Here is a 22,419-nt window from a genome sequence, read left to right as displayed (position 1 = left end):
TCTAGTTTCAGTGTTGGCTTTTTCTCAAACCTCATTCTCAGCTTTCAAGATGAACTGCTTCCCTCTCCATATTCCTGATGCTCAAATGCAATAAACAAAAAAAAGGAAGAATTAAAAGTATTGAGATACAGACAAAATATCTTGATGGTGGAGGAAAGGAGGGTTTCTAGTGAGAGAACTTTACACCTTGTAATGTACCTATCAGTATAAGAGCAAAGATGCTTTTTAACTCCCCAAATCAAAATACATTAAATAATGCTATCTCCTTGTAAAAAGTCACACCCCACTCCTGCCAGATCTTCATACTTAATTTCATATATATAATGTAACTGACTCAAATTCATATCTTTTGGACCACTTTTCATGGAGGAAATGAATAGAATTACACATAATTTATGGTTTTCTCATTATTTTGCCAGTCTTCCTCATGATTTTCAGAATTGTCCAATATTCCGAAGTGTCTTTTCTGTTTAAATCGCCACAGCTAATTTCTGTTCTTTGCAATGTGAAACTCTGACAGAAAAACAAACAGTTTCTCTTAACAATCAATCTTGGGGAAAGATCCTTCTTTCAAAGAAGGCCGTGGTTACCCACAGAAGGCGAGTCTTCAGCCCTGCATTGGGTAGATGCTCTATCAGTCTGATCATGTTGTCGGTGAAACACAACATGGTCAACAGGGGAACAAGGGGCCGATGCATATAGTAAAGCAGGACATGTGTGGAACAGAGTGGGAGTATTTCTATTATTACTGACATCTCTGAAAGACTAGTGTATAAATGTAATTTACAGATCTGTAGTCATCTTGCGCTGTTATAGGAAAATACCAGAGACTGGATGGCTTACACAACAGATATTTATTTTTCATGGTTCTGTGGACTGGGAAGTCCAAGATCATGTTGCTGGCAGATTGGTCTTGCTTAAGTACGAGCAGGACATCTCCCAGGCTTTAGACGGCTGCCTTCCCACTGCATCCTCAGGTGCCTGGGCTCTTTCCTTTCTTAGAAGGACACTAATCCCATCCCTACCCTAATCCTCTAGCATCCTTACCCTTATGACCATACCTCCCAAAGGCCCTAGCACCTCCTAATGCCATCACTTTGGGGATTAGGTAGGGCTTCAACATGTGGATTCTCAGTCCCTAAGAAAGTCTCTAAGAAACCTTAGCATTTGGTTCAGAAAAGACACCAAGGACGCTGTGAATTTCCTGTTGATGCTTTAACAAACTACCAGAGACCCGGGGGTTGCAAACAACCCAGACTTATTCCCCTACAGCTCTGGAGGTCAGAAGTCCTAAAATCGAGGAGGTGGCAGGGCTGCATTCCTTCAAGAGGTTCTTGAGAAGAGTCTGTTTCCTCGCCTCGTCCAGTACCCAGAGGCCACCTGCATTCCTTGGCTCAGGGATTTTTCCTCCCATTACTCCCATCTCTGCCTCTGTCACATCTTCTCTGACTTTGCATCCCTGCTTCTCTCTTATAAGGACCTTTGTGATTACATTGGACCCATTCAGAAAATGCACCATACTCTCTCCCTATCAATACCTTGGACTTAGCCACATGTACAAAGTCCCTTTTGCCATGTAAGGTAGCATATTCACAGGTTCTGGGAGTTAGGACACGGACATCTTGGGGAGGGGAGTGGGGAGGAAGGGAAGGGCATTCCTCTGCATATCACAGCATGCCTAATGTTACATACGTGGGAAGACCTACATCACAGCCCAGGACTTCCTAACTTAGTTCACAGTTTATTGTGCCATTTTTTTTTTCATGTGAGAAAACTCTTGGCTTCACTAAAATCACGCTTACCGAGGTCAGTCTGGAGAAACCACAGATTTCCATAGTGGACCAAAGAGTAGGTCTGAGTAGATGTGGAAATTATGGCCATTTATTTGTGTGTGTGTGTGTGTGTGTGTGTGTGTGTGTGGTTTTTTTAATTGGTTTCTTGGCAGAGATGAAAATGAAAGCAACAGAGTACAAAGAAGGAAAATAAGAACAATTCAATAAAGTGAATTCACATTATTTTGGCAGATAAAACCTAAAAAATACCCCTGGGTTGTTTGATTTTCATTCACTTCGGATAACGGAACAGAACAAATTTAGAGATGTTTTATCCTGCTGACTTTAGCTCCTACCTGCGGGGCTGGAGTGAAAATAAATAAAGGGATCAGGAAACCATAGCTGTATTCTCCACAACACCACCATGGAATATAAGTGTTATCTTAACACAAACATAGTACATGTGAACATGGATTATTTATATTTTTATAAACCACATTTCTTAAATGGATTTGAAGTTCACATTTGATGAGCATTTATTATGTGTCAAGCAATGTAATATGTCATTTGCATATATTATCATATTTCATCTCCACAATTACCTTACATTCAGAGGTTCAGAGTTCAGTAATTTGTCCACAATAAAGTCAAATTAAAAGTCTTATAAATCCCATTCTCTTATCTCCTTTGTGGTATTTTCTTACATAAAGAATATTCAATGCTCAAATAATTCTAAGAATCACATAATAAGGATAACAGATCCAGTGTGCATTAAACTGTACTTTATATGAAGTGTGTTCATATATATGTCTTTGTTTTATAGACAAGAAAAATGAAATTGAGGGAAATCATTTGAATCCCCCAATTTACATAGCACACTCACACTCAGGTAACCTCTCTTTTGATTTCTTTCTACTCTATTAGGCATTATAATAAACAAACACCAGCTGTTGATTTCTCCAGACACATAAAAGAAAAGAATAATATCATAAAGAAAGCACGATGGTTTTGGAATCAATGATCTGTAACTGGGTCAAAGAGTCCATCATACCCTTTCTTTATGTGAGTCTCTCATTCCCTGGGTCTCAGGTACTCACATCTAAAATGACCAAACATCCCCCTCATAGACAAGGAGATAATCTATGTGAAAGTACTTGGTAAACCGCAAAGGTTATTTGGAGGGAAGGAATTTTTTTTCTAACTAAATAACATTGGAATCATTCCTGTAGAGCAAATCTTATTTGACTCAATAATCTTTTCAATGGGTTAGTGATGCTTCTCAAGGGAAGCATTATTAACAGCTTTTTGGGTCTCATTAGACCAGTTTAGGTCTTTCTGTGTCTGGATTTCAGTTTGGTGTTCTTTGTCATGCAGGGACACCAGAAATAATGAAGAACCATCAAAATGTATTCTAAATGACATTAAATATGCATGTTTTGTAAATGCATTAGTGATTACATTCAACACAATTGTTTTGCTTCAAATGTCAACAAAAATGAGTAAGATTTTATCATATTGACACAGGGCAACTTCACATTTTTATGCTGCTAATAAAGCAACCATTCAGAAAAGAAGCTCATGCTCTTTGTGAATAGATTAATGGACAATTTCTTTTTCATTACTCTTACTCATGTTACATTTGTTAGAAAATACATCATATGATTGTATCATCAGGTTAGGTTTGGATTTTATTTTTAACAAAAAAGCAATCTGAATGTGAAAGGTATATGTAACCAAGAGACTCTCGGACTGTCACATGTCACTCAGCGCTTCCTACGAAATGTCTTGGCTCATTCACTGATGAATTCCTTACACCTTAAAAATGTATGAGAAGTTTTTGAACATGTTGTCTCTGTGGTGGGTCCTTCCCAGTACCTTAGTTTAGAAAATTGGACCAGACAGTGTGGTCACCATTATAAAATGGGGGATTCAAGACTCGGGTTAACTTACTCAGTAAATAACTGACAAGGCTGATTTAGATCTTTGAATTGTCGTGTTTCAACTCTTTTCACTAAGCACTGTAGTCAGACCTGCATTTCTGTAAGGAGGACACAAGGGCTTAGTCACATTAAAGATTGATTCCAAAAACAGAACAGCCACAACTTCACAAGTACTGCTAGCTCATAGTTTCTGAGTACTTAATGGGTGCCACTCATGTTTAATCATCACAGTTGCATAAAACCATATATTGTTCACAATAAACCCGTGAGGTAGGTAATATTTTTAATTTTCTCAACAGTGGAATGTATTGACCTGTTATTTTTCTCATTTTATAAGTGATGGAACTGTAGCTCAAAGAAATCAAGTCACTTGTCCAGTATTACCCCTCTGCTAAATGGTGAAAAACAGTTTGTCTGACTAAAGAATATGTGCACTTAACTTACTACACTACACTATGCTCTCCCCATTGCTAGCTTAGCTCCTTGCTCTTCAGTCAAGAAAATATAAAAAGAGAAGTAACCAAACAATTGGATTCCTGGCTGTTATTCTCCCCTATTTCCTTTGGATTAGCATTACTCAGTTTATAATTGAACACCTACTAGAAAAGAGCAACACTTTAATGTAATTATCTAGAGGCTTTTAAGAGCAGTGGATTGTTTTGAAATAGACGCATGTAGCTCAAGTGCTAGATTCCAACTACCACTGGGTGAGACTCTAGGAAAGTACATTTAGCTCTAATTTCATGGCAGTCTTAAAATATTCCAGGGCTTCTGAGGACATAATTTTATTACTTTACTAATCATTACTTTTTGGCTAAGATTTTAATTTTTCATTGTTCCCCAACAAAGCAAAGTGCATAAGAGGTTTCCTGACATAGAAAAAGAGAGTTTTACTAAGTAACTTTTAAGGTATCTTTCACTTCTCAAAGCAGATGAATCTTTGACACAGTTATTATAGATCTTCCCTTATAATAAAGTCTGATAGTGTCTCCCAGTCATGTGTAAATGTGGACTGTGGCCAAGGTAAAACCGCTTAGTTTTTATTTTAATCAGTTAGACTCTGAAAGCATAACATTAGAGCTGACTCCAGTTTTCAGAAGCTTCTCAGAAATAAAACACACTTTATATAATTACATATATTCCAGTATAAATATAGGTGATGGGTTGATTTTCCTTAATGCTTCTAATTATTATGACAGCAATACCAAGCATCCCTCTTAATTCTTTTAATTTTTCTATTTACTTTCAGAGTTCAAGAGTATAGATATATATGCTTGAACATGTATCTACATGTGGGTATGTATGTGTGTGTGTAACTGCATGTTTCGTTTGTTTATAAATTCTGTTGGCAAGATAAACATTCAAAAGAATTTGGTATAGAAAGAGTAATTTCAAAAAATATTACATAATACTTTTTTCATATGACCAAACTTAAAAGTAAATCTGAATTTCATCTCTTTAAGAATATGGATTATTGAACGTCTTTTTTTCCACTGGTCCAAAACCACATCATATTACATGTCATTTAGAATTCACTTTTTGCTTTACTCATATGCATTCCTTGTTTTAAGTATTGAGTGCAACTGTAGTAGCAAAAATCACAATAAGAGGTGTGATTATTGTGTGCCTTTCCAACACTAGTACCAGAAGCTTCATGGAGAAACAATAATCAGGCTTTGAGCCACTCAGTTTAAAGAAGCATATGAGTATAAAGCTAATCATTGTATTAGGAATTGTTGAAATTAAAGAACATGCTGCTCCACAAAATGATCCAAAATAGAAGCGCTGGTTCCATGGTAGAAAAAATTGGCAAAAAAACCAAACAAACCAAAAAGCTTTTTAAAAAGCATGCACAGAGCTGAGAACACCCCCAAAAATGTGTTCCTCTTTATTCCCCAACCTAAGATTTGTTATTTTCACATCACTGGAAAAGCCTTGAAAACAATGATTAATAATACACTTAATAATTAACTTACTCAACTAATTTACTTTTATTAGCTGAAAATGTGAGTCATTTCAGCTGACATTCCTGAAAGCTACATAATGCCTTTTTATTTATTTATTTTTCATACACTGAACTGATCTTCAAATAGTGTTGACTTTAGGGCTGGCTAAGTCATTCTCTAAACTCCTCTTTTCCTCTTCAACCTATTCTTCACAGCTTAAGACATATGAGGAAAGGGCAATATACTGTTTTCAAGAATATGAAATAGTCCACTTGTGACTCTACTCCTGTGCTCCTTTATCAGCAGTGGCGATAATGGATAGGGTGCTTTCAGAAGCATAATGACCCCATTTTGAGCTCCTCCAAGGCTGGCGGGCACCCTCCTCTCCCTGAACATCATATACTTTGTTGTATCTTCTGGACCAAACAAAAGTCTGCAAAGGTTTAATGAACAGAACTTCCTTTAGATTCCTAGTTAACATAAGACAATTAGGGGATAAAACAGTTTTCTGTATTTACAAATGCAAGTAGGTATTGGGCAAAAGGGCAATAAAAGCGAAAATGTTACTGGACAGAAAGGACAGTGAGTTTGAACGTCAGAGGGAGAAAACAAGGTCGACAGGATGCTCAGCCTTCATTTCCTCTCATGTTTCTCTAGATGAGCTTTCCTCATTTCATCACTCCAGAGCAACTTTCTATCTTTTACTAATAGGAAGTCTAAGGTAGAGGACGCCAGCTTACTCTAGACTGAGACATAGCTTGAGCCTGCTGCTGTTCAAAAGACAGGTCAAGATGTGATAAAAAGTCTTTTAATAAAAGTTAAAATTTTATTATGTATACATAGGAAAAAAATAAAGGTTCAGAGGGTGCATAATACAAAATGTAAAAGCTTTGTTCTTACAGTCACTCGTTTTAACGATAGACAAAAGGTATATCAAAACTTTCCTATGCATATTCCCAGAAGGTTATGCTTATAGCAATGTGTATGTGTTACTATTCTAGTAGCGCCTTATTCTATACAACCATTAAAAGATTGAGGGTGATTGCATCATGTGTCATTTGTTTATTTAATAATATAACTTCCTGTATCGTTATGTATCTAGTTCTTTCATGGTTGTATAGGGTAGTGGACTATTTTAATGGTTAAAAAGCAATATGTAATATTAAATGATGGTTTAATATTTTAATAAATTGTATAAAGTGCTCCATGGTTTGAAAGACTAATTATTCCAATGTTGATAAAAATTAGCATTTTTATAAGTTACTTGTTTCATTTTTTCCACATGCAATTATTTCTTTATCAATTATACTTCAATACAGGTCTCTGGGAACTGATGCCAAAGCAGTTTTATTGTACTGACATATTTTTTTTTTTTGCAGTTTAACCATATTGCAGTTGTTCTCACAGCAAACTATTCCCATTGTAGAATCCCATCCTGGCTTCTCAGGTCCGCTTGAGACTAGTGACTAAGAGGCAACGCTTGCTTTCTCTTCCTCCCTTTTGACCTAACACTAGTCAACCCTATCTAGGCATCCCAGGCACAGAATTTTAATCAATGGATAGTTCCTGTTACTCTCATTTCCTCCCTGTGGAGAGGCTCAGAGCATTTACTAATCTAAGTGCTTGGTGGAATGTAGGCTTGGGGACAGTTTAATTAAACTCATTTTATACTGGGCTTTCTCTTGTCCATCAGTTACCTCCGAAAAAGAGCACCAGAAGCCAGTTCTGGACAGTTACAAACTCTCTGGACTCATGACTACCGGTTTTGGTATAGAGTCCAGCGTCCTACCAGGATCAAGCGCAGAACACAACTCAGATCTTGTAGGGCTCAACTGGTTGTGACATGATGTTCACCAAACTTACTGAAAATTTTAGCTTCACTCAACTACCCTCACTGACTTAACTAAAATGTGTTAAGCTCAGCACTATCAGCTTTTCAGCTTGCTAAAAACTGTTGAGGAATCAAGCCACAAAGGAAATGTTTATCTGCAAGATGACAATACACATGAAGGTGCTCACCACGAGGTTGTACTCCTTGTAGCCTTTGCAAGCTTTTGTCCTTGCAAAATACACACACACACACGCACACTTTTTGCTACTCCTGATGGCAGACCTTCCTACAAAAATATGTTCAGTGGGATCACAACAGCTGCATTCTCTCTGCCCCAGAATTCGTGTAAGGAGCATGGCTGGGCCTTCTCGGTCGTCATTGTTGTGGCCTCAAATGAAAGCCTTGTCAGCGGGGCGGGGGCGGGAAGGCACTGGAGCACAGCAGCACTGAGAGTATCCGAATTCCCTCCTCTGTCGCTGATTGGTTGAAAGCTAGGAGGCAGTAGCCAGCCCCCCGCGGCTCGACTCCCCATTGGCTGAGAAGAGGTGGCAATCAGGACCGGCGGAGGCCGCTCCGTCCGTTCCCCCTCTGCGCTGCAGCCGCGATCCTGTGGCTCTGCCGCCGCTGCCGCCGCGCCCGGGTCCCTTCAGTCGTGCCTCTGCGTGGGGGCAGCCTCCCCTACTCCGGGCGGAGACACCATGGTGAGTGCTCTCGGCCGGGTCAGGCCGGAGCCTCCCGCGCGCCGGGCTGGGCCTGACTGCCCCGGGGAATCGTCCGCGCCTCGAGAGCTTGGCACGGGGACCGAGGCGCTTACCGGGGGTGGCTGGAGCAGCCCCTCAGTTTGCAGCCGGGGAGGCGGGAACGCCGGGGCTCGCTGCGGGGATGGTCGGTATCCTTGCTTCCTAGTGGGGGTGACGCCTCGCCGCAGCGCGCCGCGACTTCCCAGGCTCGGAAAGGGGACGTGCGGCTTAGGCGCGGGGGCTTCCCGGCTCAGGCCGGCCCCACCGGCAGCGGGGGAGGCGCGGGGGTCGCGGCCACTCCGCCACCCTTCCCAGGATGCCCAGTCTGCTTCGGAGCGGTGACAGGTGAGCGGGGTGAGAAGGTGGCGTGGCGGTGGGGCGGACGGTGACGGAGAGGATCTGCCCATCATACGGGCGGAGGTTGGGTCCCTGGGGTGCCCTTCTCTAGCACCTACTACCCAGAATGGAGCGAACAAGCGCGCCCTAAAGCCCCCTTCCACCCAGCTGGTCCCTGACGCCGTGGTTTCCTCCTGTCCCCACAGTACGGCTTCGTGAATCACGCCCTGGAGCTGCTGGTGATCCGCAATTACGGCCCGGAGGTGTGGGAGGACATCAAGTAAGTGACCGGCTCCTGCAGCTCGGGCCCCGCGCTGGTGCCGCGAGTGGGGTCCCTGGGCGGCCCCCGGCGCTCTCCCCGCGCCTTGCTGGCCGGATCGCGGGAACGCATCCTCCCAGATGCCTCCGCCCGCCGCTCGCTGCTGCAGCTGCGCTCCCACGCTCCGGAGCAGGGACCCGGAGAGGAGGGGCGGCCGGGGCGGAGTTGGGAGCGCGAGAGCGTGGGGAAGGACCCCTGGGGTCACCGCGGCCTCCCGACCCGGCCCGAGCGTGGGAACGCTCTGCCAGCGCCTGGCTGCTCCCAGGCTCTGCAGGCCCGGCGACTCCCACGCGGAGGGGCCGAGGGGGGCGGGGAGGTGGTGGGCCGCAAGGGCCTAGCCGGGTTCAAGCTCTCAGGCAGAAAAACCATGGCTCCTTCGTAATTTACACACTTTGCAGACGCATAAAATGATTAAGGCTTGTCGGTATGCTAAAACTCACTTCTCTTAATTTCTTGGCTACTGTGAATCAAGTGCATTTATTACTCATCTGAAATACAGTGAGACTGGAATATTTTCTCTTCCATTCCCCCCAACCACTTTTTTTTTTTTTTACTTTCAGTTTCCACTGTTCTGATGCTGTCAATTTTAAGAAGGCATCTTAATTTTATTCTAGAACTGGGATTCCAGTACTCTGGATTTGAACAGAAATACCACTGAGTTTAGACCTGTTGGGTCATCTCTGTGGGCATGTTGAATATTTCAGTCTAACAAAGTTCTCATTTTTTCTCTCCCACTCTGGTGAAATTTGCACTTAGCTTGTATAGATGATCACCACCAACTAGCTACATCAAAACCATATATAGGGATATTCATATTAGAACAACAGTGTCACTTTTAATGGGGGTGAGGGAATGGTTACCTGGGTAGGCACACTGTCATCATTTACTCTCATTTCCTGTACTCCCTGATTTCGTTTTGTGATATTAGATAGTTGATGCTTTCATCCTATGTTTTCCTAAATGCGTTACTAGCAGTCAGTTCTAACAGGCCTTGTCGCACAGCCTCATGATAGTGACTTCTTATAAATATGTTTCCATGGAAATGGCCAGGGTTAACTATTAGTAGAATGCACTTTTTCTTCCTTTGAGTGTGTGCCATCAAGCATTGGTTCATGTTCCATAAGCCATCTTTGTTATCCACAGAGCACAGCTACATATTATAAAGAGAAGTGAAGATTTGTCAATATGTGGTTGAATCAAATGAGAATCAAGGCACTAAAGCTTACTTTGGGATTTGAGTTTTCTGTCCACCTTATTAGTAATTCCTGTTTTGCCTGGCGGATTTACAGGGAAGGAAGACATCAAAAACATGCTTTTAAACAGTATAATTTAAGTATAGGAATATTTTTAAGATGTGTTCTTTGTGAATTTATGAAAGCATCATGCATACCCCCCACTTCATTCATAAGATAGAGATTCCCAAATTTCCTGGAATATATGCTATGAAAATGAATATATTTAGGATTTTGAGAACAATAAAATAGGATGATAAAGTATCATTATGTATTTTAGCCAGATTTAGAATAGATGCCCCACCCATTATCAATTTAGATCACTGTTACATACAGAGATGAACAATTATGCTTCATAGGGAAATTTATAGAAAATTTTTAGTAATTAAATTATCAAACAATTTGTATTGTCTGTATTTTCCCTAGAGAAGCTCAGAATATCTAAAAATATACAAATTCCACTGATGGGAGAACTTAACTTTGCCAAAATACGCTAAGAAAATTATTGCATTATACTTTAAAAACAACTTATTACTTTTTAATTAAATATCAATACCTTACTGATTTTTTAAAATAGTTTTCAATAGTATTCTTAAACTGTTCAAGTGCTAATAATTTAAGTCACTAAAAACATTTTTTTTCCTGGTAAAATGAGACAAATCATAGTAATTTAAATCATTCAAAACACTTTTTTTTCCTGGTAATATGAAACAAATAGGTCTTTTTCTTATAAAATTACCTCAAGGATTATATGACCCTAGAAGAGGGACACTCTTAGTTAAAAGAGCTTTTGTAGTCCAGGTGTTGATTTTCATTTTTTGTCTAAGCATCCTACTTGGTGGAGCCCAGCTTGTCTTGGGTACAGTTTAGAATCTGGATTGGAGAACATTCTTCCGCTTTCTGTGTTGAGGCAATGAGCGCAGCTCATTGGTTTCCAACCCAGTCAGTACCCTCAGGGATTACTACACACTCCTTAGAAGAGCATTTGTTAGCGCAGAAGAGAGAGTCTCTCACTTCTTGGGATCCGGAGAAGAGAAATTGGGGAAGTCTAAGTTTAAAATGCTCCTTTTTAGAGATTCTGATCTCTTCTGACCTCACTCTCTACTCAAAGGAGCATCAATCACTGCAGACAGTGGTGCAGGATGCTTTCTGTTTTAACTTATTATGATAAACAATGCATCTGATTTTTTAATTTGTCTCAAGTATGAAACTTCTCCTTTTTGGTCTTTGAGAAACTATCTAAATGAATGTTTATACAATTTTACATAATACTTTTTTGCTTTAGTAGGAAATGGCCATACATCCTTCCATAGAAAGGTTGCCAAACGTTTAATCACAAAACCCTAAATAACAGATTCCGAACAGAAAATTCTAAGTGGATAAGAGGCAGAAATGCCTCACTGTAAACTCAGTGTCCACTTACACTCTTACCAATAGTATAACCATTTCACAAAAGCTTTAAATTCCCCCTTTTAAGGAAAAGAAAAATAATCTAGACCAAGAGTGGGCAAACTTTCTCTTAAAAGTCCCAAGTGTGGGTACTGTGCATCAAGAGTCAATACTGAAGGTATTATGTAGGTACCTATGTGACTATTTAAGTGTAACCACCTGAAAATTTAAAAAGCATTCTTTGCTCTGGACCAGACCAAATAGGTGGTGGGCTGGATTCGACCCACCACCTGGATGGTCTGTAGTTTGACCTTCGACAGGCTGTAGTTTACTGAACTCTTAGGTAATATAAATACATGTGAAAAAGCAAAATAGACCTCTGAGGCTACTTCTTTTGTTGGTTTCCTTTCAGTTTTCAGATGGTCCTGTGTAGAAGCCATGGTTCCTAAGTGATGAGAAAAATCAATCATCATTTCAGAAGAAATCATGAAGTCAGGATTTATATTAGGAATGAACCTAAATACTTGATTTGCCATCTCTGTTATCCTTCCATTAGCCCTGGCAAAATGAATCATTGCATCATATTACTGGGTTTGATTTTAGATTTTCCAATTTCACTGGGACATAAAGATGGATTTGAAAAACTGAAAAACTTTAAGATGATTAAAAGTCTATTAAAAACAAAGACACATTCCTGAAAACTAATAATTTTTTTTAGAGTTGAATAGGCCAAGGAACACATTTAAAATAGATTTGAAATTCCAAACTACTACACAGGGTATTGCTTATTAATCCTTTTCCTGTTTTACGAAAAGATCTGAGGTAAACATTTGGATCAAAATTTTGGTATGAGATTTGAAAGTGATGTAGTGACACTATGTTGATAAATGTTGGAGCAGGTTTCTCCAGAAGGCTGTCAATCATCTTCACCAAGTAAAGGATACATGTGTTTAGTATGGTTTTATCTGATTTATTTGTAGTAGGGCAACATACGTTTTCATTCATTAATTCCTTCTTTCATTCTCGTAAGATTTTTAATGAGCCATAGTCTAGTGTGTTAAGCACAAATGATAGAAAAGTGAGTAATACACTCCTTACCAGCAGATAAAGTCTAGAGAAATCAGGATATTTTTGTCTTATTATTTTTTTTCTGTTCTTAACTCAAACATGGAAACATTGCCTGTGGAATGGTGTATTCTGATCTTAACTTTTTATAATTAATGTATCTAGTTGAATTTGCTAATCACAAATTAATCATTATGGTTCATCTAAGCAAATGCTTTGCCATATGCTAGTTATGTGACTTTTTCAGTTACCTAAACTTTCCAAGCCTCAACTGTGTAAGGAAAAACAATACCTACTTCATACCATTGTTGTAACATGCTGAATGATGTCTATAAAGTGCTTAACACGGTTCTTGAAAATTAACTGCGTCATAAATGGTAGCTATTAATTTTACTCTAGAACCAAAGTTTTTCAACTTTCCTCTTCCTCAGCTCACCTGAAAGATAGGAAGTTTCTTCTTTAAATAACAGTAGCTCATTGCAGTCTACCTACTGGACCAGTCTAAATATCCCCTTGTCACTCAAGGATAAGTAGTGACTTCACTGTCATTTTCACTCTTTGTTCTCTTTTATCCGTGCAGCTGGTTCTAATTTTTTGAATTCGAATTGTCTGTTAGATTTTCCTCTTTTGCTTTCCTTCTGCTCTTGGCACTTTCCTTTGTGCTATTCTAACAGCCCCCTTGCTAGGTTCTCAGTGTCTGACTTGTCCTACTCCTCTCTAGTCTGTAGATTATGGGGTGACTTCCAGTAGTCCCCCCTTTTCTGGGATTTCAGTCACCTAAGGTCCCCTGTGGTCTGGAAGTAGATGCTCCTCCTTCTGATGTGTAGTCAGAAGGTCAGCAGTAGCCTAAAGCTTCTATCAGCTGTGTCGTTCACCCCACTCCATCTCATCACATAGGCCTTTACATCTCACGTTATTACAAGAGGAATGAGTGCAGTACAATAAGATGTAATGAAAGGGCAAACACATTCATATAAGTTTTATTACAGTATATTGCTATAACTGTTCTGTTTTATTATTAGTTAATCTCTTACTGTAGCTACTTTATAAATTAAACTTTATCATAGGTATGTATTCATAGGAAAAAATGTAGTATATGTAGATACTAACCATTGTTCAGATTTCCACTGGGGGTCTTGGAACATGTGTACTATACTTATATTATATATATGCTGTTTTTCTGCTTAAATTCTCCTTTGGAATCAATCTTAGATTATGTTCTTCTAGCCCTCCCACCTCCAATCCCTATTTCCTATTTGAAAATGAAGCGTATGTTTGTTTGTTTGTTTGTTTTAAATGATAAAGCTGAGTTTCCAAGAGGTTAAATGACTGTCCTGTCCTGGGGATTATATACAGGAAGCTGAAGGGTCAAAACTCCAACCAAGCTGTTCTGGTGCCAGGCTTATTGCTTCTTTTAAAGTAAAAATGGGAACTTACAAAATGAAACCATATTAATTTTCATACCAGAAACTTCCTCAGTACAGATAAACAAAAAAATATATATAGTTTCTTAAGAAAATTAAAGTAGATAATTGTTAGGATCAGGACCTTTATCTGTAGAAAGATCTGCCAGTTAGCCTGAAAGATAGAGGAAGGCACACTACGTTGGTTGATAAGCTTACTAGTATTTGTTCTTGCAGGTGGAAGTAGATGCCCAAGTGTAAACCCATTCACGTATCTGCCATTAAGCCCTTTCCGTAGCCAGATTATAATAATTTCTTGGGGCTTTTTCATGATCTGAAGTATCCCCAGAAAGCAAGCTGGGCCTTTGTTTTCCTTGCATTCTGAAGTGTTTGAGAATTAAAAAAAATCGTGGGAACACATTACTTAATTAGGTGTGTCTGAGAAGGAGCTTTACATATTAACGTGACCACTAGAGGAGAAATTAGAAAATCGGTGTTTTTCCTCTTATCATACCCAGACAAGTTATGGCGAACATTAATAGACAGTGCTGCTGTTTGCAAGGAACAACGTCCTTTCGACTCTCTTGCCTTCCTCCAGAAGGAGAGACTCAAGCAAATGTTTCTCTTCAGTGTGCTGGCAAGTGATAATTGTGGGTCGATACTCTGCAGACATCATCAGGAAAACACTTACAGGTCCATATAACTGGTGCAGTCTGGCGGGTGGTAACTCAGAAGGCATGAATACTTGCAGCTCTTTGCATTTACTTGTTTTGCCTCTTTGTTCATTAAAGAGGAAATGTGGGAAAGTGGTGTTATCATGTCTAGCAGAATGGAGCACCTTTTTCTGTATCAAAAGATACTGAGGTTAAAGAGGTTTCTATTCCAGGTAAAAGGTAAACGTTCTGAAGTACTTATTTGTATCTCTTTGTTACTGTGGCTTTGATTCTACTGCGTATTCTGATCTACTTGCCATTCCTTGTTGAATCATGAAATATTAAAAATGTGACGGATAATTTTGATTGAAATTATTTTGCAGTCAATCTTTAGATCATCCAGAGATAGGGACTCTTGGTCCACATGCCCCCCTTGCTCTCAGCACTCTAGCCTCATGCGCCAGTTCTCACTTCCTGAACTACGCTGAACTATGTGTGGGTCAGGGTGACGCCTGGGCTTAGAAGGGCCTCCTTTTCTCTCTCCCATCTCCCCAGCCTCCTTAAATGAAAGTATGTCTCAGCTTTGAGGTGGAAAAACAAATGTTACTTCTTAAGGGAAGCCTTCTCTCATCTCTAAAACTGTACTTCTCCTTCGTAGCATGAGTTTGTAATTATGTATTTCTATTACATGATCGGTTTCTTGTCTCACTAGATTCTAACCTTTATATCTAGTGCCTAAGAAAAAAAGAGCCTAGTAGAGTATTCTTTCTCTCTCCCTGAAAAAATTATCTGTCACATTTTTACTTTCCAGAGAATAGAGCATGTACATATTCACCGATTTCTTTTTTTTTTCTGTAACCAGGATTTTTAAGTCAGAATGATGACCTCTTCAACTACTATTTAATAAAATATAAGCTCTGTTGAACTTGACATATATTAGCAAAGGCGGAATATATAGCAGTATATTATAGCATCTCATTTTGGGAGGGTCAGAGTTCTTTTGTGTCATCTCTCTTCATATATGGATAAAATGAAAGATTTAAAAACACAGTCGTTGGATTGCCAATGTCGTGCACCGAAAGGGAGTTGCTGATTGGATTCAGGATGAGAATCCTTTAGCGAGTATCTAAAAGGCAGGTATATGCGTTGCTGTTTAAAAATCGATGCCATAGTCTGTAGATAAATGTTTGCAATACTGAAATTAAGTTTTAAAACCAGGAGAGAATGCTTACCATGTCATTCGGATTTGAATATATAACAACTCATATATATAGGACACTCACCATATGGTTCCTCAATCACAGTCCCAAATGCTTTATACTCTTTATCTCACCTAATCCTCACAATCCACCATAGAAAAAAGAGTTGTTCGTTTATTATTATTTTATAAAAAGAGGAACTGAAGCTTCAAGCTTTAAAATCCTGCCTAAGACCCACTCAGCTATTAATCATCAGAGCAGGGATTTGGACATTGTAGACTTATAATGGTCATATAATGTGCTTTTCCCCAAAGAGAAGGACCTCTGGCCTCCTCCTTTCCGAAGACAACCAATTTAGCATGGACATGGGCGGCACACGTGTGTTAGCACTGCCCTTTTTTGTTTTTGTTTTCCTGGACTTTTCAAGCACTTAACCGAGTGATTTGGGCTATCGTATTTTTAAAGGTTTTATTCACTAACCAGCACATCTAATAAAGAAAATCAGAGCCTCAGAAGTTTTGAGAAACTTACTTATTTTCAGAAGAGCTGTGACTCATGCTCATGGGCAAGTTCAGGGCGAAGTCATGCCCAAGAATCTAAGTGGATTCATTTGTCTGATGAAGCTACTGAAAATGGCTGATACAAAATGTTTGTGGATACATCTTCAGGATTCAGGCAGTTGCTAACAGGACTCTGTCACGGCAAGCTGGACACAGTCAGAAAAAAATGCAATTATATATCGAGTGATGTTACTTTGCCTAAATTCCAAGTGCTCGTGAGAGTATTTCCTATTAGTGTTTAGAGTATTTGGATGAGTGAACACATTGACTTGAAGGGACTGACCTTTACCTACTGAAAGGGTCTAAACAGGAAGCTGTCTGTCCCCTCAACCTAGAGTCTCTCCTTTAGGGGTTCAGACTTATGGGAAATCATTTGTTTGGGTTTTTGAAAATTGAGGCCATTAATACCTCACAACCACTCAGAAAAAAGCAACTCAAAATTTTTAGGTTTTAGATATTTTATATATCTGTATCTATATCTATCTATCTATCTATCTATCTATCTATCTATCTATCTATCTATCTATCATCTATCTATCATTATCTATCTCCTCTCTCTCTCTCTCTCTCTCTCTCTCTCTCTCTCTCTCTCTCTCTATTATCTAGCTATCTATGCATTATATAGTGAGAAATTTTGATTTTAGTAATGGTTGGCCACAATCCAGCATTTATGATGTCCTTACAGCTCACTAAAATGGACCACAATAGGACTTATTATCAGACAACATCTACATATTATCTCTTCATACAGCATGTGCTCTGATAAAGGTTTTTAAAGAATCAGTACTCCTTCAAGTTGTCATTGGTCAGGTTGCTTGCTTGATATGTGCTGATCTTTTCTGCCTGAGACCAGATCTTATTTTGAGACTCCATTTTCAAGAAGCTCTTCCATTTCAGAAGACATCTCTTCCTACCTCCATGGAAACTCCTTTACCTAATAGTCAGCAGTCCTTGTAGTATACTAAGCTTACTTGAAAAGGGTGTAAGAGCTGTTTCAGAATATGAATTCAGTTTTGTACATTCACATTTTGTAGTTAAGGAATATCTGCCTAAGTATGGAGTTAGTATGGAAAAATGCTGCCTGGATATTTCTAACAAATTGTATGCCTAGTTTTAAAACATAACAAAAAAACATTGCTAAGTTTGTAAACAAACTGTGGACTTTTGCCGGTAATGTTTGATTATTTGATTTTCAGTAGGGAGTTTGGAAACACGTGGAGGAAATATATTTAATTAATTTATTCATTTCTTTTAAAATATGCACACACTTATTGAGTGCATGCTGTGTTCCACGCACTTGGGTTAGGCACCAGTGATTTAAAAAAAAAAACTAAAAGCCAAAACCACAAAACTGCACAACATGATAATGAAAATACCTCCTACCTTTTTGGGGAAAGGTAATTAACGTAAATGAATTATCAGCTCAAATTCCAACAAATAACCATTTCAAAAAGTAAGTAAGAAAGTAACTACTATTAGGAAAAGCTTCATGTATACCTACTCAATTTTTAAACTCTTATTATGGCTACAAATACATAGAATATGATTATTTTATTTTGTTCCTAGGTGAGAGTTTGGTCTTTATTTTTAAAGCTCTTAGGTGAGATAGAACTTACTTGGTTTTGGCCATTTGAATTAATAAATTGCACTAGCTAATCAACTACGTGCACCTTTATTTAAATTATTTTGATGCTGAATGAAAATTTCTGAGATTTTGTTGTCATTCTTCTCCCTCTCTTCCTTTTACCCTTCCCCCTTCATCCGCTTCAACTACTAGACTATTTCTAGTTAGATGTATTGGGTGTCAGGTGTGTGGGAAGCACTGTTTTAGCCCTTTAAAAGGATTAATTCTGCCAACCAGCACAACTCCAGGTAAGTGCTGTATTTTACAGACCAGGACACTGAAACCCCGAGAGGTGACCTGGCCCAAGCTTAGTTCAGTTGTGCAGGGGATTCGCTCTGCTGGTGCCTTTGCACACTGTGTGATGAATGCTCGTGATTTATGATATGGATGAACCAAGTGAGTTTCTCTTTATCTAGATTTACTTGATAGCCAAAGAAAAGTGCACTTTTACCTCATCCAACCTCATTTAAACCCCTTTAAAATTAAACATTCTCTAAATATTTTTTAGTGTGTGCTGATTGCTTTCACTGAGTAATACACCAAGAAATAAAATTTATCTATTTATTTTTTATTTATATATATTTTTATTGAAGTATAGTTGACAGACAACAGGATATTGAAATATATAACACAGTGATTCAATAGGTACACACATTATTAAATCCTCACTCCATCTAGTGTAGTTATTAGCTGTCACCATAGGAAGATGTTACAGAGCCGTTTGACTATATTCTGCACACTGCACTTCAGTCCCCATGACCAACTTATATTATAAGTGAGTTTTTGTGCCTCTTTATCCCCCTCACCCACCCTACCACTCACCTGAGCCCCTCCCACATCATAACCACCAGTCACTTCTCAGTGTCTCTGAGTCTACTGCTGTTTTGCTCATTGTGTTTTGTTTTGCTTTTAGGTTCCACATATAAGTGAAATCATATGGTATTTGTCTTTCTCTGCCTGGCTAATTTCACTTAGCATAATACCATCTAGGTCCTTCCATGTTGTCACAAATGGCAGGATTTATTTCTTTTTTTATGGCTGAATAATATTCCATTGTGTATATGTACCACCTCTTCTTTCTTCATTCATCTATTGATGGACACTTTGGTTGCTTTCATATCTTGGCTATTGTAGGTAATGTGACAATAAACATAGGGGTGCATATATATTTTTTCAAATCAGGTATTTTGTTTTTTTCATGTAAATTCCTAGGAGTGGGGTTACTGGGTCATATGGTATTTCTATGTTCATTTTTTTGAGGAACCTCCATACTGCTTTCTATAGTGGCTAGACCAACTTACATTCCCACCAATAGTGTAGGAGGATTCCCTTTTCTCCACTTATTATTTCTTATATTTTGGATAGTGGCCATCTGACTGGTGTGAAGTGATATCTTATTGTGGTTTTGATTTGCATTTTCCTGATGACTAGTGATGTGGGGTGGCCTTTTATGTGCCTGTTCATTATTTGTATGTCTTCTTTGGAGAAGTGTCTGTTTAGGTCTTCTGCCCATTTCTTATACAGAGTGTTTGGATTATACTGGTGTTGAGTTGTATGACTTCTTTATGTATTTTGGATGTTAACCCCTTGTTGGATAAATTGTTTATAAATATATTGTTCCATACTGTAGGATGCCTTTTTGTTTTCTTGATGGTATCCTTTGTTGTACAGAAGCTTTTCAGTTTGATGTAGTTTCACTTGTTCATTTTTGCTTTTGTTTCCCTTGCCCAGAGAGATGTGTTAAAAAAAAATTGCTCATGCTTATGTTCAAGAGATGTTTGTTTCTAAGAGTTTTGTAGTTTCATGTCCCACACTTAGGTCTTTAATCCATTTTGAGTTTACTTTTGTGTATGGAGTTAGACAGTGATCCAGTTTCATTCTGTTGTATGTAGCTAGCTGTCCAGTTTTCCCAACACTAGTTATTGAAGGGACTTTCTTTTTCCTATTGTGTATTCATTGCTTCTTTATCATATATTAATTGATCATATATGTATAGGTTTATATCTGGGCTCTTTTTTCTGCTCCATTGATCCATGGGTCTGTTTTTTTTTTTTTGCCAGTACCATACTGTTTTGATTACTGTAGCTTTGTAGTATAGTTCAAAGACAGGGAGTATAATTCCCCCAGGTTTGTTCTTCATTCTCAGGATGGTTTTGACTGTTTGGGTCTTTTTTGGTCACATATAAATTTTAGGATTATTTACTCTAGTTCCTTGAAAAATGCTCTTGGTATTTTGATAAGGATTGCATTGAATCTGTAAATTATTTTAGGCAAGATAGCAATATTCACAATATTAATTCTTCCTTCCAAGGAGCATGGGATAGCTTTCCATTTATTTGTGTCTTCCTTTATCTCTCTCATCAGTGTCGTACAGTTTTCAGAGTACACATATTTCACCTCCTTGGTTAGGTTTATTCTTTTTGATGCAATTGTAAATGGAATTGTTTTCCTGAGTTCTCTGTCTGCCAGTTCATTGTGAGTATATAGGAATGCAAGAGATTTATGGGCATTAATTTTGTATCTTGTAACTTTTCTGAATCCATTTACTAGTTTAAATAGTTTTTCATTGGCAGAAATAAAGTTAAGAAATAACCCAAATTCACTTATTGCGTATATAGGCAAGATTACACAACTACTGTAAGCAATACTGTTTGGAAATAGTGGAAGACTATTTTTGTTTAGGGTTATCTAAAGAATGTAAAATAATAATAATAGGAAGCAACAGAATCTAATAACACAGACCAGGATATATGATGATAGCAGTTCTGTTGGTTGCACTTTGATAGATGAGCACACTGTTGAATACAGTTCAGTCCCACGTACCTGTGGCTTCATATGATATTTGTTGTCATCTGAAAATGATTTAAGTAAAAAAAGTATGTCCAAATTTTCTCTTTGGGGGAAAATTTTAAATTATGTTTCTCAGAGAATCCTATGGTTTTCTTCACATGTGAACTAAATATAAGTAATAAGGAATTACATAATTGCTTTGTGGTAATGCAAAAATTTAAACAAAGTTGATGCCTACGAAATGTATTCTCAGAAAAATGAGCAAGTCTAGAAAATTTGGTTAGAGTACATGGCTGAATTTGCGTAATGTAAGCACTAAAGACACTACACAGATCAAGAAAATAAATCTGAAATACTGTTGGAAATGTTATAGCTATATATTTGATTCACTGTTAACAAAGTTTTACTTGGCTTTAAAAAAAAGCTTGAAAGTTATGAGATGGCAAAGTGGGGGATGAAGAATGATAAGGTAATATTACCTGAATCATGTAAATATTTATTTAGTGTGAATATTAGCTTACTTTCCAGCCTTTCTTACATTTGCTGGCCACCCTCTGTGATTTCAGATAGCTGGTGAAAAATATTTCTAAAACTAAGTAGAGAAGGAACAGTATAATGTTGGAAGGGAGGCCCCTAAAGATTCCCTCAAATATATCTTAAGCATGCATCTGAGAGATTGTTATCACATGTCTCTGCTCTCTGGAGGCTACAATATATGACAGCATGCAGTCCAAACAAATATAAATCTGCCTAGAAGTTACAATAAAAGTAGTATAGAGATTGAGAGACACCGGGAGAGCTTTTTTGACTTAATATTTTTACTAGTTTCAACGACCACATTGCCTGAAATGAATCACTTTGGATATTACTATGTTTGTACTGTAAATTCTCCTGTTCAGTTTAATATATTAAACCAACACCCCCTAAAGTCTTTGTCATATCAAAATTGGCTTTTCCTCTGAAAAGGGAAGAAAATGAAGAAAGGGCTACAGAAAAAGGGAAATGGGTCGAGAAAGAGTAAGTCCTAGAGGTAAATTTTGCCTTCTGAAGTCTGTTCCCAAATGTTAATTTCTCCATGATCACTGTATTTAATTTTGTGTCCTGCCCTTTCCTCCCACATCCCTATTTTCATCCCTTTAAACTGATCTGCTTTCTTTTGTAGCATTTATTGCCCCATAATAGATTATAAAATTTGTGTTTATTTTATGTTTATTACTTATAGTTTGTTTCTGCCAGCTAAAATGTAAGCTGTATGAGGTCAGGGATATTTATCTGTTTTGTTCATTGATATGTTAAAAGTACTTAGAAAAGTGCCTTCCCCATGGGGGTGGGGTGGGGTGGGGTGGGAAGAATAATTAAAGAGGGATCCAAAGTTCCTCATGTAAAGAAGGAATCCTAAATCTTCAAATAATTCATTAGAATTCAGTGTGAAATTTTTAGGAAAAGATGATTATTTCCTTCCATGTACTACTGTTTAATTTATATTTCAGCCTCTTTCCAGTGAGCATGTGGGGCTGGTCTTTACAGGAAGTAAAGCTTCCAAGATAAGGAAGCTTATTTTATTAAAAGGAGAGAAAGGAAAGAAGGAATGCATTGACTAAGGGCTGGGGAATTTCTAGG

The 22,419-nt window shown here is 38.3% G+C and overlaps 1 protein-coding gene across 3 annotated transcripts in view; it reads left to right on the top strand.

Annotated features, from left to right (window-relative positions):
• Positions 1–6,513: 6,513 nt before the first annotated feature.
• GUCY1B1 (guanylate cyclase 1 soluble subunit beta 1) overlaps positions 6,514–22,419 on the top strand; it is a 45,311-nt gene continuing 29,405 nt past the window's right edge. Inside the window, exons 1-2 of one of the 3 annotated variants that reach the window (XM_036999153.2) lie at positions 6,514–8,190; positions 8,772–8,845. Coding sequence is in view for 1 of the 3 variants with exons in the window: in XM_017678558.3 (XP_017534047.1) it covers positions 8,188–8,190; positions 8,772–8,845 (77 nt within the window). In the remaining 2 variants the exon portion in view is untranslated. Of the gene's footprint in view, positions 8,191–8,434; positions 8,575–8,771; positions 8,846–22,419 lie in introns of those variants that run through there. The other 2 variants (XM_017678558.3, XM_017678559.3) reach the window with 2 other exon arrangements.

This window comes from Manis javanica, chromosome 3, assembly GCF_040802235.1.
Source record: "Manis javanica isolate MJ-LG chromosome 3, MJ_LKY, whole genome shotgun sequence".
NCBI classification, from domain to species: Eukaryota; Metazoa; Chordata; class Mammalia; order Pholidota; family Manidae; genus Manis; species Manis javanica.
The sequence above is the reverse complement of the archived record's forward strand: the minus strand, read 5'-3'. Positions and strand labels throughout refer to the sequence as shown.